Source organism: Balaenoptera acutorostrata, chromosome 3 (genome assembly GCF_949987535.1).
Source record: "Balaenoptera acutorostrata chromosome 3, mBalAcu1.1, whole genome shotgun sequence".
In the NCBI taxonomy this organism is placed as follows: domain Eukaryota; kingdom Metazoa; phylum Chordata; class Mammalia; order Artiodactyla; family Balaenopteridae; genus Balaenoptera; species Balaenoptera acutorostrata.
Genome location: NC_080066.1, coordinates 167,792,591 through 167,807,108, shown reverse-complemented (window position 1 = coordinate 167,807,108; position 14,518 = coordinate 167,792,591). Strand labels below are relative to the sequence as shown.

Here is a 14,518-nt window from a genome sequence, read left to right as displayed (position 1 = left end):
CTCAGAAGCCAAAGAGATTGCACCTGTGTACAAGGGACCAGGTGTCTCTGAAGGGCTCCTAGATCTTTTGTATTCTTGCTGGCACGGTGTCAGGCTGGCCAGGCTGGTGAGTGGCTAACAGTTCAGATTTTAGGTGATCTAATCCTTAACTTGATAGATGCTGGGTGTAATCTACAGATTCTGCATAGAAATTAGCACTTACCCCTGGGGAGAGCCCCTACCAGCTGTCAAATGCTTTACCAAATAGCTCTATACTCAAGAATGCGGCTTCTGGGTGAGGGAACAGTCGTAGTCATTTTACATGTGGTTAGAGAGAAGTCTTGGGTGATGAAAAATTTTAGCTAACCTACACGCTATAGGTAAACATTTCCAAAAACATTGCATAACCTGAATACAGAGTGAATTGTTTTCCAGTAAATACTGGCTTCAGCATTTTTCAAAAATCAAGGAATGGTATATTTTATAGAATGGGAAAACTAAGAAATGAAATTTGACCTGTTGTAAAACTAGGATTTAGTGCTGTTGAATTTCAATAATGGGCATACAGGGTACATTAGGAGTAAATGTGAAAGAATAGGGTCATGATGGACTCTGATACAGGGTGGAAAACATTTCTCTTAACCAGAAACACTGGGCCCTAAGAAGTTGTCTTAGGGTCAACCACATGAATTTAACATACAAAAATGGCAATTTAATTTGGTTCAAACATACATTTCAAACTTTTGTCTTTTCCTTGTAAAGAATAAAGTTCAGTTCACGGTATACCAGAGTTAAAATTGCACAGATGTCAGTATTCCAATAGAGAAAAATCATTTTTTTTTAAAAGCGAAAAAATAAAATTTGAGTTCAGGTAGTCAGATATTCTTTTATAGTCTTACTACTTTAGGGAACAAACCCTTCCTAGGTATAAAAATCTGGAAAAAAATGCCATAGTTGCCACCCTATTAATAACTAGTTTCCATGCCCCATATTTGTTGGAGAACCTACTTTGTGATGTTTAAATTTTTACCTTAAGTTGCCTCAATTTCCCATTTATTAAAATGGCTGTATTGCCTCTAGAATTAAAGCTGAAGGGGAAAAGCAATTTTTAGCGATTCCCCTTATTCTACCAACTTGTTCTTGAAGCTACAGTCATGCCCAATGTTCTTACCCCCAATTTTTTTTTTTTTTAAAAACCTTCGACCGGGCTTCCCTGGTGGCGCAGTGGTTGAGAATCTGCCTGCTAATGCAGGGGGACACGGGTTCGAGCCCTGGTCTGGGAAGATCCCACATGCCACGGAGCAACTAAGCCCGTGAGCCACAACTACTGAGCCTGCGCGTCTGGAGCCTGTGCTCCGCAATAAGAGAGGCCGTGATAGTGAGAGGCCCGCGCACCGTGATGAAGAGTGGCCCCCGCTCGCCGCAACTAGAGAAAGCCCTCGCACAGAAACGAAGACCCGACACAGCAAAAATAAATAAATAAATAAATTTAAACCTTCGACCACTCGAGATAGGTCAGCATTTCTGCTTAGTAACTGGCATATTACTACGCGGTGCAAACTATTGATATAAACAGTGACTTGTGATAGATTTTTTCCCCTTCTGTACTAAATCAGATCATTTCTCCTCATCAGCAACTTCACAAGAACAAAGTTAAAGATGTGACCTTAGGAAGGTAACTAAGGTGGATGAAATACGACGGCAATACTATCAGGACTGATGGAATATTGCTCAAGTGCAGTGGCTAGGGTCTAAAAGAAACTTCAGCGATCTGGTGTATTTCCACCTGAATGTTAAGTGAAATAGCAGGTTAACGTCAAATGACGTGGCTTGTGTAAAAGTCACCCTCCTAACAGCAACCACAATTCTACTGCTTCCTGTTCTTCCATTTTCTTCCCTGTTCAATTGCTTGAAACCCTCAAACAAGTTCTGATTCTACAGTATTCCTGTAATTCCTTTCTCTGTGTATTTACCTACTTTTATCTTTCAATGTGCATTTCCATCTTGGCACCATAACAAACAATTCAAAAATGCCATCTAATGCATTATGCCACTGAGCACTGTAGCCAGTGATTTTAAGTGTACTAGATTATCTTCAGGTTGAAAAGAGCATAAGCTGAAGAAATAAATGTCTACATCTTAACTAAAGGCAGGGGTCAAAACAACTTATGAATGGTTAGTTTGAAAATGCTTTAAGGCCCGACTATCAGAGCTGACTGAAAACATTTGAGTTAGGCAGAGTTGTAATGTTATGTGAATAGTGAGAAGTGTTACAAACACAGTAGCCATATATTTGAATTAAAATAGAGTTTATTAGCTTTTCTTTTAATATAAACATGAGGAAGAAAAACCACGTAAGTTGTAGCATTCTTTTCAAAATAAAACTGCAATCAGTACTTGAATTTCCAAGCTCCAAACTCCATAAACAATATTTTTTGAGGTGGTAGATTGTAGTATTTTATATACCATAATTTATCATTTATGTCTCTGTCCCTTAAAAATGATGGAACCTGCAGCACTCAGTAGAATGTGAAGCCTTGCTATAAAGAGAGAAAGTACTTCTGGCCCAGAAATGCTTTGTTTACAGGCAAAATTCCTAGGATTACATCTGAGAAGGTAGGAGGAGAAAGATTTCACATAGTTGAGAACACTTTTTTTTTTTTTTTTAATATTTCAAGTTTAGGTGACATCGTTACCAATCTCCAAAAAGACTGATTACTGGACCTCCCGCCTTTTAAAGCCTGAGGTAAGGGTTCCTAAGGTTTATATGTTTCCTCTTAAATAGAAATTGAAGTGAGACACCTACAGCCAGGTTAACACACAGGATAGAAAAGCTGTTTCGTATCACTTACTCTCCTGTCCCTACTATTAGGGTCCAGTTCCTTTCAGTTTATTACATGTGAATTAACACTGTTGTTCATAATTCCTTTACCAAATCTAGAAAAAAGAAACTTAGGTGATCAAGCAGGTAAGCAGCCCAGCCTTGCAAAGGACTATTTTAAAAAGAGGAGGGGAGGTATCCCCTCAAGTCTTAGTGCAATTTTAAGCTTTGATACTTGTAGAAGTATAAATGCCACAAACTTACAAAACATCATTTGAAAGTTTAATCGAATTTCTTCTAAACTCATTTAGTTTTGTAAATTTTAAACGTTAAGCGTTTATTGTTTTATTTTTTATTTTTTACAATTTATGTATTTATTTATTTATGGCTGTGTTGGGTCTTCGTTTCTGTGCGAGGGCTTTCTCTAGTTGTGGCAAGTGGGGGCCACTCTTCATCGCGGTGCGCGGGCCTCTCATTATCGCGGCCTCTCTTGTTGCGGAGCACAGGCTCCAGACGCGCAGGCTCAGTAATTGTGGCTCACGGGCCTTCCCAAGCCAGGGCTCGAACCTGTATCCCCAACAAGAGAGCCTGCGACAGTGAGAGGCCCGCGCACCGCGATGAAGAGTGGCCCCCGCTTGCCACAACTAGAGAAAGCCCTCACACAGAAACGACCCAACACGCCATTAAATAAATTCATTAATTTAAAAAAATAAAAAATTAAAAAATAAAAGCTTAATGTTTAAAATGTACAAAAGTAAATGAGTTTAGAAGAAATTCGATTAAAGTTTCAAGTGATGTTTTGCCAGTCTAGCATTTATACTTCTGCGACAGTGTTCTGGAGTATCCAAGCACACTATATTAAAGCTTAAAATTGTTGTAAGACTTTTGGGACACCTTCTATTTCATCACCGGCTTGTTAATTACTGGACCACCATGTTGGCTGGAATTATGAAAATATCCTTTAATACAAGTATAGAACAAAGAGGAAAATCATCACAAAATCAGAAGCACCATTATAGTTAACAAGAAATGCAGCATGGACCCAATAGAAGGAAATAACCTACTTTCTCTGTTTATGATCGCAAGCATGCTAATATGCTAATAAGTACTGCCTGCAAAGAATTTGGATGACATGTGTTATTCAGCAGCTTTTTGGTTTAAATTGATTGCCAATAATGACTAGCAGCTTCAATGATATAGTAGGGAGGAAGAACCCTGCAAAACCTAACGATGCTACAACAGTCTGTTCCGAAGTTTGGCTTTATGAGTTGTTAGGAGTCCCATGTTTTTTTTGTGTGTGTGTTTTTTGTTTTTTTGTTTGTTTGTTTGTTTGTTTTTGTTTGTTTTTTTCTTTGTTTCTTTTTTGTTTTTTTTGTTTTTTTCTTTTTTTTGTTTTGTTTTTTGTTTTTTTTGTTTTTTCTTTTGTTTTTTTTGTTTTTTTTGTTTTTTCTTTTTTTGTTTTTTTTTGTTTGTTTTCGTTTTTCTTTGTTTTTTTCTTTTGTTCGTTTTTTTTGTTTTTTTCTTTTTGTTTTTTTTTGTTTTTTTTTTTTGTTTTTTCTTTTTTTTGTTTTTTTTGTTTTTTTGTTTGTTTTCGTTTTTCTTTGTTTTTTTCTTTTGTTCGTTTTTTTGTTTTTTTCTTTTGTTCGTTTTTTTTGTTTTTTTCTTTTTGTTTTTTTTTGTTTTTTTTTTGTTTTTTTGTTTTTTTTGTTTGTTTGTTTTCGTTTTTCTTTGTTTTTTTCTTTTGTTCGTTTTTTTGTTTTTTTCTTTTGTTCGTTTTTTTTGTTTTTTTCTTTTTGTTTTTTTTTTGTTTTTTTTTTTTGTTTTTTTGTTTTTTCTTTTTTTGTTTTTTTTGTTTTTTTCTTTTTTTTGTTTTTTTTCTTTTTTTGTTTTTTTTTGTTTTTTTCTTTTTTTTGTTTTTTTTGTTTCTTTTGTTTTTTCTTTTTTTTGTTTTTTTTTGTTTTTTCTTTTTTTTGTTTTTTTTTGTTTTTTTCTTTTTTTGTTTTTTTTGTTTTTTTCTTTTTTTGTTTTTTTTTGTTTTTTTCTTTTTTTTGTTTTTTTTTTGTTTTTTTTTTGGAGTCCCATTTTTTGATGGTAATACTGCACTGATTCTAAAGGAATATGCAGCAGTATGGGACAGTGAGGCAAGAAAAACATAGAAGTTATATAGTTAAAGTCTAAAGTCTTTAAATAGTTAAAAGTCTTTATATAGTTAAAGTCTAAAGTCTTTAAATAGTTAAAAGTCTTTATATAGTTAAAGTCTAAAGTCTTTAAAGTCTAAAAATTTAAGCTATTAATTAAAAAACCTCACATAGTTCTCAGCTATCAGATATCTGTGTGTCGATTGGGAGCAGATATCTGTGCATGGATTGGGAGCTTTTAGCTTTGGAGTGGTTTTTGTAACTCTGTTTACAATAAAAAGGACAGAAGAGCGTGTTACATTGACGAGGTCCCGTTCTTTCCTATGAGCATAATCTTCGCTTGTCCATGAGTCTCTTGAATTCAATGTCTTTCTTTAAGGTGAAAATACTAACTTTGCTGGTTTCTGAGCAGGAGAGGTGCTATTTCTCCAGTCCTTGTTTCGAGGGGTTTATGATGTTACAACCCCTCACTTCTCCCTTAAGAGAGGATGGCATTGGAGCGCCGAATACCAATGAAATGATCAGCGCTGAAAGACCTTCTCATAGCAGCTCTACACACGTCTTTGTATTCGTCGTCACACAATCTGGAAATGGCCTAGGAAAGTCAATCAGGTAGAACATAGGTATAATTAGGGGGAAAAAAAAATGTTCGGACCTTAAAAAAACAAAAAAAGCATCATCGATAAGCCACACATCTACATTCGTTTAGATAGTTCATAGTTACTGCTACTTTGGATAGCTGATATCTACACTAACTGACAATTCCCTAAGGTAATAACCTTTAAGGGCTATGATTAGATTGCTGGGGCAAGGGGTAACTGGCCCTAATAACTTAGAGTTACTTAAAAATTGGGTTCCTAATGATAGGCTCCTAATAGCAATATCATCTGTTACCTACACACGTGATCCTTAAACGTAATGGACATACACTTGGGCAAAATCAGTGTTTACTCAGCTATTCAACTTCTATTCAGTTTTCATTAGTTATTACATACTCTAAGAAAATTTTAATCAGGTAGGTATGTGCTGAAGGTAGGAGAGGTCTAATGACAAGCGCTGAAAGGTGCTATTTCACTTGCACATAAATTATGGTAGAAAAACATCTTATTCTAAAGTACCACCAAGGTACCACAGAAAGTATCCATTTTAAATGTGTTCATTTCAGTTGTGAATTTTGCTGTATACCCACCAAAAATCATAAGCCATAAGTATTACTTTGTTCCATGTACGTTACCATTTATATTAAAAACTCATGTACTTTCTACAGCCAGTATCTGAATCCACATTATACCTTCCAAGTATAGGTCTCTCAGGTTAGCCACGGATGCTTTGTCTAATAAACTCATGGGACTGAACTGTGATACACATACACACACACACACACACACACACACACACACACACACACACACGAACTGCAAGCTGAGTAAAAAACAGTTAAGAGGGAATTCCCTGGTGGCGCAGTGGTTAAGAATCCGCCTGCCAATGCAGGGGACACGGGTTTGAGCCCTGGTCCGGGAAGATCCCACATGCCGAGGAGCAACTAAGCCTGTGCGCCACAACTACTGACCCTGCGCTCTAGAGCCCGTGCTCTGCAACAAGGGCAGCCACTGCAATGAGAAGCCTGCGCACCGCAATGAAGAGCAGCCCCCGCCCGCCGCAGCTAGAGAAAGCTCGCGTGCAGCAGCGAAGACCCAATGCAGCCATAAATAAATAAATACATTTATTTATTTATTCAAAATATCAAGACAGTAGAAATAGTCCAAAACATCAATTATTAAAAAAAAAAAAAGACAGTTAAGAGTGGTAAGTAGATTATGTAGGTACATATGATTAGGGATACAATTTTAAGAAATTATTCATGTATGGTTATATGTAAGTGTAGAGGTTCAAATGGAAAACCATTAAGAACAGATTAAATATGATTTAAAGTATTCTGAATTATGGTTACAGAAGAGACAATTTTTTTTTTTATAATGTGGGATCCCTGTATAAACCATAAAAGACACAGGAAATATGATGCCAACGGGTCAATAAGCTCTTCAAACTGTTAACAGCTTTCCATTTTCCTAATCACTGCTTAATATAATTTAGCTACAGATGTGGCTTCGGTGGCTGACAGAAAACCCCAGTTAGTGATTTCACAGCCTTACCTCGTAGTTCCGTGCTCTTTGTTTGGTAAGAGGAGTGAATAGAACATTCAGGTTGTTGTCATGTGCTAAGGAGCGAAGGTCAAAGTAGTATTTGGCATACACACTGAAAGGAACATTAATATTAAAGTGAAGTAGCTCCAGGACGTGCCTTTCCATCTCATTCCTGGGGGAGGAGGAGAAGACAAAACCAACACAGGACAATTTTAGTCAACTGGGCTATCTTCAAAAATACCATTCTGAGCTACTAGGATGGCTCTAAATACTGTTTTGAAACAAATAATGGCTACCCAGCTGGATTAATACCCTAATGTTCAAACAAGGTACAGCTATTTGTGGTCCTTTCTGCGTCCCAGCACTTTGAGTCTGGGACACGGGGGAAGAGGTTATGGCCCTCTTATGCACTCATGCTGCTGACTCAGGGGCTCAGTCTTCAGAGTTCCATTAGTGCAGCTGTACGAGTCATGCTCCACACTCACTCACGAGGCCCCGCTATCGTGATCAGATGAAAGGAATGATGGATGCTGTTTATTAGCTCTGAAGAGCTTGCAGACATTTGCACCGGGCTGAGGACAGGAAGGGGCTCACTGAGGTGGAGACGAGCCAACACAAGGCGTGGGCACATCACCACGGCAACAAAGGGATCCATCGAGAGCCACTGCTGTTATCTCTGAGGGGGGAAAACTCTTGAGGCAACAAGGATTCATCTCAAGTAAATAAATAAATAAGCTACATTCGATGGGAAAGGGAATCCCCCCACCCCCACCCCGTGCATGGGGCTGTGTCAAAGGGCATAATGCAAGTTTCTGTTCACCTTAAAACCTTACTAGGGTGAGTTGTCGTCACCATGACAGGACAGGATGCACTTTTGAAGCTTAGGAAGGCAGTAAGATTATGTCTCAGCTAGACTAAACCCACTTTACGACACGACCTCTGATAGAGCAGTTGTTTCCCCCGGTGTTAGGAGAGCAGCCCAGAATGTTCAGACCTACCGCCCCTTGCCAGGACAGACTGCACACGCCCACAGAGGGCGAATTCAATGAAGTGGGAAAGTAGAGTGCTGGGAGCAGGCTTCTGCTATATGACCATATCCAGCCATTTGCTTGCCAAATGTTTAAGTAAATAAATATAAAATTAGAGTAAATCTTACCACTTTTCACAGCAATCACTTTAGAGAGTTGATTATATAAAAATGATAAATACCCAAACAAACATGCAAGTGGCTTATTTTACAATACATTTGGTTTCTTGGTTTTAAAGTGTTAATATTTTATCCATTGGATAAATCAACAAATGCTCCATGTTCTCCTGTATGGAGAGCAGAGTATGAGCAGAAATGAGGTTTCTCATTTGTTGAACTTTAAACCTAACTGAACCTACTTCCAAAATTCATTTCCTGTTCATACGGCCAGAAGTCTATAGAAATGTAAATCAGATAATGTTTTGATAATCAGCTAATCAGGACTTAATTTACTACAGGAATAAATGCACTTCACGATCCCTTTTATATTTTCTCCACTAATACATTTTAATTGTGTGGAAATACAGTACTTCATAGGATTAACATGTCTATTAATAGACCTTTAATCACTGAAGAAAAGCATTATGCCTACAGAATATGCATCTTCTGTGTTTTTTGCTGTTTTTAAATGGCTAGGTGGCTGAAGAGCCTACCACTTACAGGCGCAGCAAACTGTCTGAACGGCAGCTGCTCAGTTTAACTTACTCTTTTGAAGGGAAATATATATTTAACAAGACACAGAGATGTTAGAAAGTTTTAAGGAAAAGCTGATAGACAGCAATTTTTCAATTCAGACTCAAAATGAGACCATTACAAATAGTAGTCAACAGCAGAGGGATGAAACACATGTGTATTAGACACTTTGTTGTAATGCTTTCCAACTCCCAAAGATCATAAACAAAAGCAGCCTATTATAAACATAACTCCTGGTGATTCTCCGTTCTACACAGAAAAGCGTTGTTTAGAATTAGTTTCTTCATAGCTGGCCAGTGCCGCCAATGCTCCTGGGCTCAATGTCTATGAACACCCACACGTTTCCCTGCATGTTCTCGGATGTTGTACCTGGAACCAGAGCCCCAGTCAGCTCAGTTGCAGATTCTGAGAAAATTTCAGCTGCCATCATGGCAGGGATGGTGTTCACGATTACAAATTTTCCTTCCTTCAAGGGACCAGTTTAAAGACTGATGATAGTGTTGGTCAACGTCACTTTAGTTTCTGCAACTTCCAAAAGTACTTCTCTTCATTTCAAATTCATTATCTGCTGTTACACTGTTTGCTAAGATTGCTACCAGCAATATCACCATGACCACCTGGTTTACATGATCACCAAAGTGGGCATTTTCACCAAAAGCCACTTTGACAGCTACTGACAGTCACTGGTCCCTTCTCTTAGTCACAACTTTCCTCGCTTCAGCTGTAAATATGCACTTTGGTAATTGTGAATTATCCAGAGTAAGGGGCAAAGGTAACAAAAACAAACTCTTGCCCCTGCCTGCCATCTTGATCGGCCTCTGCTGTCCAATATAATCAAGAGGTGTTCTTTCACATTTTCCTGAATGCCACCCACAAAGACAGGTTCACTGTCAAGCGGGCACTTCGAGAGTCTGCTGGAATTACCTCTCTGGCTCATCCTGCTTCCCACCCTTGGGGCCCTTCACCAGAGCCAGATTGGAAGCCTGGCGTTTCATGCCCATGTAAGCATGCCATCTGTGAGGAGAACCTGCCTAGTTAACTCAAGGCCCCACAAAGTGCCGCTGTGTTTGCTGAGTGCCCTGGGTGAGGCCCCAGGGATGCTTCCCGGACTACCTGAGAGGTAGGTGTTTCCTAACTCAGCAGACTTTAGGGGAGGAGACAGGAACACAGGGATCTGAAACCTTTATATGTGGCTACCTGTACATCCTAGTTTCTGTAACAACAGAACCTCAGATCAAAAGGAGAAAAAGACCAGCAAAAGCAAATACACAATGGGTGACTCAGGTTGAAATTATAACCTGTCAGTAGTCTAGAGGCCCTAAGACCTTAACAGTGGCCACTTGCTGCAAAGACCAGGCATGTGCCCCTTAAAAATGGACTGGACCTGGTAGACAGCTTTAAGAAAGCTGTGAAGTTACTTACTGTACCATGTTGTTCTGGTAGTGAGCTTGTAAAATGTTTGGCAAAAACCACCAGAAAAATAATTTCAATTTATCAAGCAGAATATTACAACAATAACACATCAAGACCTACCAATTAATGAGGGGAAATACAAATTGTTATACTACAGCTAGATAGAAAGAAGTCTGTAATTTTATGTCTATTTCAGCTCTCTGCACAAGGTAACCTTTCTTAAAATGTAACATTTCTTAAAAATGTAAACTTTATGAGAGCAAATGAGGTATTGGAAAATGGTTAGAAAGTTCACGGTAACCTTACAAACTCACATGTCCTCAACTGTAACGTCCTTGAGGATCTGGCTGTACTCCACATCCCGTACAGCATCATCGTCCCAAAGCCTGGAGGCAAGAAGAATGGCTCCCAAAACAATTCTTTTCCAGTTAGTGGGGCAAATGTCGATCTCAGCATAAGTTAAAAGCCTTTCTAAGTAAACCTGCAAAAGTAGAGCACTGATCTTTGATTTTAGTTCAGTTTAAGTGCTGTGATAAGAATTGTTAGGAATGACAGATTTCATCTCTTTTTGACACCCCTTTTATTCCTAGGTTCTACAAAGACTTTGCTCAGCCAAGCCAAGGCCAGAGGCCAGGTCACAGTTGTAAGTCAGATATTTCTGTTAGTCTGATATTTCTACTCTGCCCGTGTGAATTTCCAACCCAATTTTGGTCACAGGAATGAAAGGACATCTCAGCAAAGGGCATTCTAAAGACACGCATTGTATTATTTATTACCTTCCCACTTGTCAAGGGCAGCACATACAGCCCAGTGTCGACTTCAACTGTTCAGTAAATGCTTGAGTGCCTATCACGTGCAATGTTAACTACAAGACTGGTGGTGGTTGCATGGCGATTTTACATAACGCTTGAGTGTGTAAAATTCTGGTCAGACTGAGCACATCTTTACCTTCTCTTCAGTGTCACCAGTCCTTTTGTGGCATGAACTTGAAGATAAAAACTGGTGGTCAAGAGAGCCTCCCAGTGGCTGCTGCGTGGCACAGCAGGACAGGCAGTCCAAAGGGGCTTTACAGCTAGCTGTCAAGTATTCCCATATTTTAGTGCCTTTTTAAGGAACACACATGCATACAAAGGGTAGTCCTTTTCATATCCCCCATTTTTCACATCTCCATTATCATTTCATTATTCATTTCTGTCTTACATAATCTGCAGCTTAGTCAATTCTTTTGGTTTTAAGGTGGGAAGACCTGCCTGTGTCTGTATCCCTGGGGCTCCTCTAAACCTGCCGGTTTGTGAGATGATTTCATGGTTTCTTTTACATGTATCAAATGTCTACCCTACAAAGAACTGGGTGGAGTTAACAGCTGAGCAAAGATTAGAGAGGTAAGCTGTGATTTGTTGTTACCTCTGTAGAAGAGTGTATATGCCATTTGACAAAAAGAAAAATGTCCAGTTTTAAAGAGTCTGTTTCCTCTCTGAAGGGTTATCAGATTGACAGCTCAGATTCGCCCATGCCCTCCAAACTCTACTGTGTTTTCAAACACGGGTATTGAGATTGTATGTTCTTAGTGAAATTCGGCTCCCATTCCCCAAAGAACTCAGCACTCTCTAGTACCCTAAGAACGACTCTCCCCGCAAGGTTCAACTCTCTACTTTATGGGACTAATCAGAGGCACTGAAACGACACTGGCAATCTCTCAACTTCCTCTCACCTTTGTACTGGCAAACTTGGTACACGTGCCGATATTCATTTATCCCACTTGCCCTCCTGTCTCGGAGGAAGCGAGATTTCTTTCTTTTCACTGAAGCTAACCCTCCTATGAATGAAGTTGATCCCACCTCACTTCTGCAGAGCACTGTGCCCACAGTTAGTCTCTTTTTGAACAACTTCTCCCTCTCTGTCAGAGGCTTCCTCCAGTGGGAATGCTTCCATGTCCCCAGCCTGTCCCCCACTGCCCCTAGACGGCGTCCTCAGGGCTGAGGCCAGCTCCTCATCTCCCATCCTCTCCTTAACCCACTTCAGTCAGCCTCCTGCTGCTACCACTCTACAGAGACTACTCTTGCCGTGGTCACCGGTGCCTTCACACAAACAACCCAGAGCTCTTCGTCCCAGAGCTCCACTCCCCAGGCCTTCCCTCATAAATGAAAGAGTACTGCCACACGCCCAGTCGCTGAGACCAAAAACCTGCACTTGAGTGTATCCTGCTCCAATCTGTTAGAACTTCTTGTTATCTCTACCTTCACTGGTACCCTGACCGCTTTTCTGTCTGTCACTTCTGACTTGTATCGCTGCCACTGCCTAACTTCTCTGCCTCCCAACAGACTACAGTCTGTTCTCCCCAAAGCAGCCAGGAGAGCCTCTTAAATTAAGAGTACTTTATGCGCCTGCTCCAGATCTGCCAGAGGTTTCCCATCAAACAAATACCTTCTTCCCGTGGCCTGCAAGTTACGAGGCCCTGTGCGGTACGGCCTTGTCCTTCCGTGACCTCATCACCTATGCTCTTTCCCTCATTCCCCGCTCGGATCACAATGGCCACCTTGCTTTTCCTTGAACACACAGAACAAGTTCCTGTCTCAGAGCCTTGCACGTGTCCCCTCTGCCCGTAATGCCAGCGTACCTGATCTTCCTCAGTTCAGCCAGGTCCTGGGTTCAAACATTACCTCTTTAAAGAGGCTCTTCCTGAGCTTTCTAGTAAGCCCCTCTAATCACTTTATCCCTTTACCTTGCTTTCTCTTCATGGTTTTTACCACTACTTGAAATAGTCATCTTTTAAAACACACTCATTAAAAAAAACACTTATACTTTGCTATACACCTGAAACTAACACAACACTGTAAATCAACTGTACTCCGATTAAAAAAAAAAAAAAAAAAAATTTTACGTCTTCCACACTTGCTCCATAAAGGCAAGAACTTTATTTATCCAACTTGTTCTCTCCTCCACCCCCCACATGTAGAAAAGTGACACAGAGTAGGTATTCAGTGACATGGTATTTATGACATGAGCAACTTCTTGGTAGCATTTAGCGTTTGGACCATACTCTCCTTCTTGAACCTCTCCTGGTATCTCTTAGGGTTCTCTGCTGGGTTTCCTACCACTGTAGCCACTCTTCTGGGGATCTGTCCCTTAAGTGCTGACAGTCCCTACAGATCTATCTTCTACCCACTTTTTATTTTACATACTTTCTCTGCATTTGAACAGCTACACTTAATTCCCTCCCTCTAGCTCAGATTCATGCTCCAATCCCATATATTCAAATGATTACTAGACACTGCCATTCTGCTGTCTCGCAGGTACATCAAGCTTAACTTGTCTACAAAGAAATGCCCCTCTTCCAACCCAAATACTCTCCTTCCTGCATTTCCTAGCTCTCCATATGCAAGCACCATTCCTGCCTCTCTCAAGCATGTGCTAAGCACTCCAAGTGGCCTGTAGCTCCAAGAAAAGGCCTGTGTCTGATCCAGTACCCACTGAGGGGTCTCTTTTCAAAAGGACAAGCCTCCTGTCCTAAATTCTGCCTTGATAGGAGCAGGCAGTGAGTGGCCTAAGTATCCCTTCCCTGCAGACCACGCAGCTGACTTTCCCCCCTACAGGTTTGCTATAGGGAGGAGTAAAACAATCCCAACTACCTCTCACTTGAATATGATTTATTATTCAAATGATAAAATCTTACCATAGGAATTAGGAATGGATGACAAAAAGGTCCTTACACAGCTGTAGCTTAGCAGGCTCACTAGAGTAAAGCCTTCTGAAGTCCTACTGGCACCCTAGTCCTGGGCAACTTCACATGCAGGCAATAAGAGGACAGCAGGGATGGTTAACACCATTATCCATTACCCAAGGAACAGAGAACTGAGGGCAGTAGTTCTCAATCAGGACACACATCAGAACTGCCTAGGCAGTACAGTCTGGGACTCAGCTTCAAACTACCCGGAACCTGTTTCTGCCTGTGGACCAGAGCGTTCAGTTATTGCCCCGCCCTACCACCACAACATGCGTCGTCTGTGTGTGCGTGTGTGCACTGTGCGTGCACGTGTCCCCTCAGGTGTGGAAGGAGAAACCAGAAATCTCTCCTGCTGCCTTTAATAGCAATTGTTTTGTGATGAGAAAAGCAATGGCAACATTTTAAATCATAATGATTATTAAAGCTCAAATGTGTATACTTTACTTTCTTTTGATAGCTTTCTCTTAATAAAGTTCTAATGATCATTTCAGGAACCTACTTTCATTTGGGAAAAACAGGACCATACCATGTGTACAAGACAGAAATTTCTACAGATGCTTTATGAAAGAAAAAATATCT

At 40.0% G+C, this 14,518-nt stretch overlaps 1 protein-coding gene across 6 annotated transcripts in view; it reads right to left on the bottom strand.

The window, feature by feature from the left end:
• The window catches only part of LOC130707583 (cyclin-Y-like protein 1), an 88,768-nt gene that overhangs the window by 32,429 nt on the left and 41,821 nt on the right, over positions 1-14,518 (bottom strand). For 5 of the 6 annotated variants that reach the window (XM_057542722.1, XM_057542723.1, XM_057542724.1 and 2 more), the window contains 3 exons: positions 10,530-10,696; positions 7,092-7,254; positions 5,025-5,533 (listed from right to left, as the gene is read on the bottom strand). The exons of the other annotated variant lie outside the window; for it this stretch is intronic. In XM_057542722.1, the coding sequence (XP_057398705.1) occupies positions 5,417-5,533; positions 7,092-7,254; positions 10,530-10,696 (447 nt within the window). In that variant the 3' untranslated portion in view covers positions 5,025-5,416. Of the gene's footprint in view, positions 1-5,024; positions 5,534-7,091; positions 7,255-10,529; positions 10,697-14,518 lie in introns of those variants that run through there. 6 annotated transcript variants of the gene reach the window in all.